Source organism: Sinocyclocheilus anshuiensis, unplaced genomic scaffold (assembly GCF_001515605.1).
Source record: "Sinocyclocheilus anshuiensis isolate Anshui unplaced genomic scaffold, SAMN03320099.WGS_v1.1 scaffold1688, whole genome shotgun sequence".
Lineage (NCBI taxonomy): Eukaryota > Metazoa > Chordata > Actinopteri > Cypriniformes > Cyprinidae > Sinocyclocheilus > Sinocyclocheilus anshuiensis.
The window spans coordinates 1-951 of NW_015558620.1; the positions used below are offsets into that span (position 1 = coordinate 1).

The window sequence follows — 951 nt, forward strand, 5'->3', positions numbered from 1 at the left end:
GTGCAGGCGCAGTGTAAGCCTTTGTATCCTGTGCCGTATGTGATTATAAGTGCAGGCACAGTGTAAGCCTCTGTGTCCTGTGCCGTATGTGATTCTGTGTGCAGGCGCAGTGTAAGCCTCTCTATCCTGTGCCTTATGTGATTCTGTGTGCAGGCGCAGTGTAAGCCTTTGTATCCTGTGCCGTATGTGATTCTGTGTGCAGGCGCTGTGTAAGTCTCTGTGTCCTGGCGCATGCGCACGCACCCGATGGAGTGCTCGAAGCGGTTGTGGGATGCACCTGGGAACACCAGGTAGGCTCCTCCCAGCTGCTTGATGTGGCGCAGCTCCTGGAACTGAGGCGTGTCTATGAAGCGCAGCAGCAGGGGGTGCAGCTCGATGTGGCCGTGGATGGGGTCGTTCAACACCTGCACACAAACACACCAGCTCTGGGAGGTCTGCCGCCAGCATTAGAGACACATGAGCTTTCACAGCGTCGCCGTACCTTCATTGACTCATCTGAGACCTGCCAGAGCTTCTGAAGGCAGTGCAGGATCTGCAGGCGTGACCCCAGAGGCCTGAGCGAGCAGATGCAGAGTTAGTGCCATTACAGCTCAACTGCAAACATACACTGGGAAATACACTGTGTTCAGAGAATTTCTGCTTCTTGGTTTTTATTAATTACTGTAATGAAGTAACACTTACAAAATGCCCATCTTCTCCAGAAGTGCTTCGGTGTGGTACGGCAGCCCTGGCCCCGTTATGCCATGTTCTGAGAAATTATTTTTATTTTTTTTTTTTAAACTTGATCAAACGTAAATAAGTAAAACAACACTTTTGTTAAAGGTCATGCACCTACTGTGATCGTTAGTTTTCCATCATGAAATTTTTCCTGCCACTTTTACATTTTTCTAAAAACCTACTTTTTCGAACTCCTCCCATACCATTGGTCTGATTTTCTCCAAATTTCACTTT

The 951-nt window shown here is 48.5% G+C and overlaps 1 protein-coding gene across 1 annotated transcript; it reads right to left on the reverse strand.

Moving 5' to 3' along the window:
• Window positions 1-19: 19 nt before the first annotated feature.
• On the reverse strand, window positions 20-742 carry LOC107680567 (deoxynucleoside triphosphate triphosphohydrolase SAMHD1-like; the record flags this gene model as incomplete). The annotated part of the gene is made up of 3 exons (XM_016476504.1): window positions 682-742; window positions 482-554; window positions 20-404 (listed from the first exon to the last, which is right to left on the reverse strand). Coding segments are annotated over exons 1-3 (469 nt in total), but the record flags the coding sequence as incomplete, so codon positions are not given.
• Window positions 743-951: the final 209 nt, after the last annotated feature.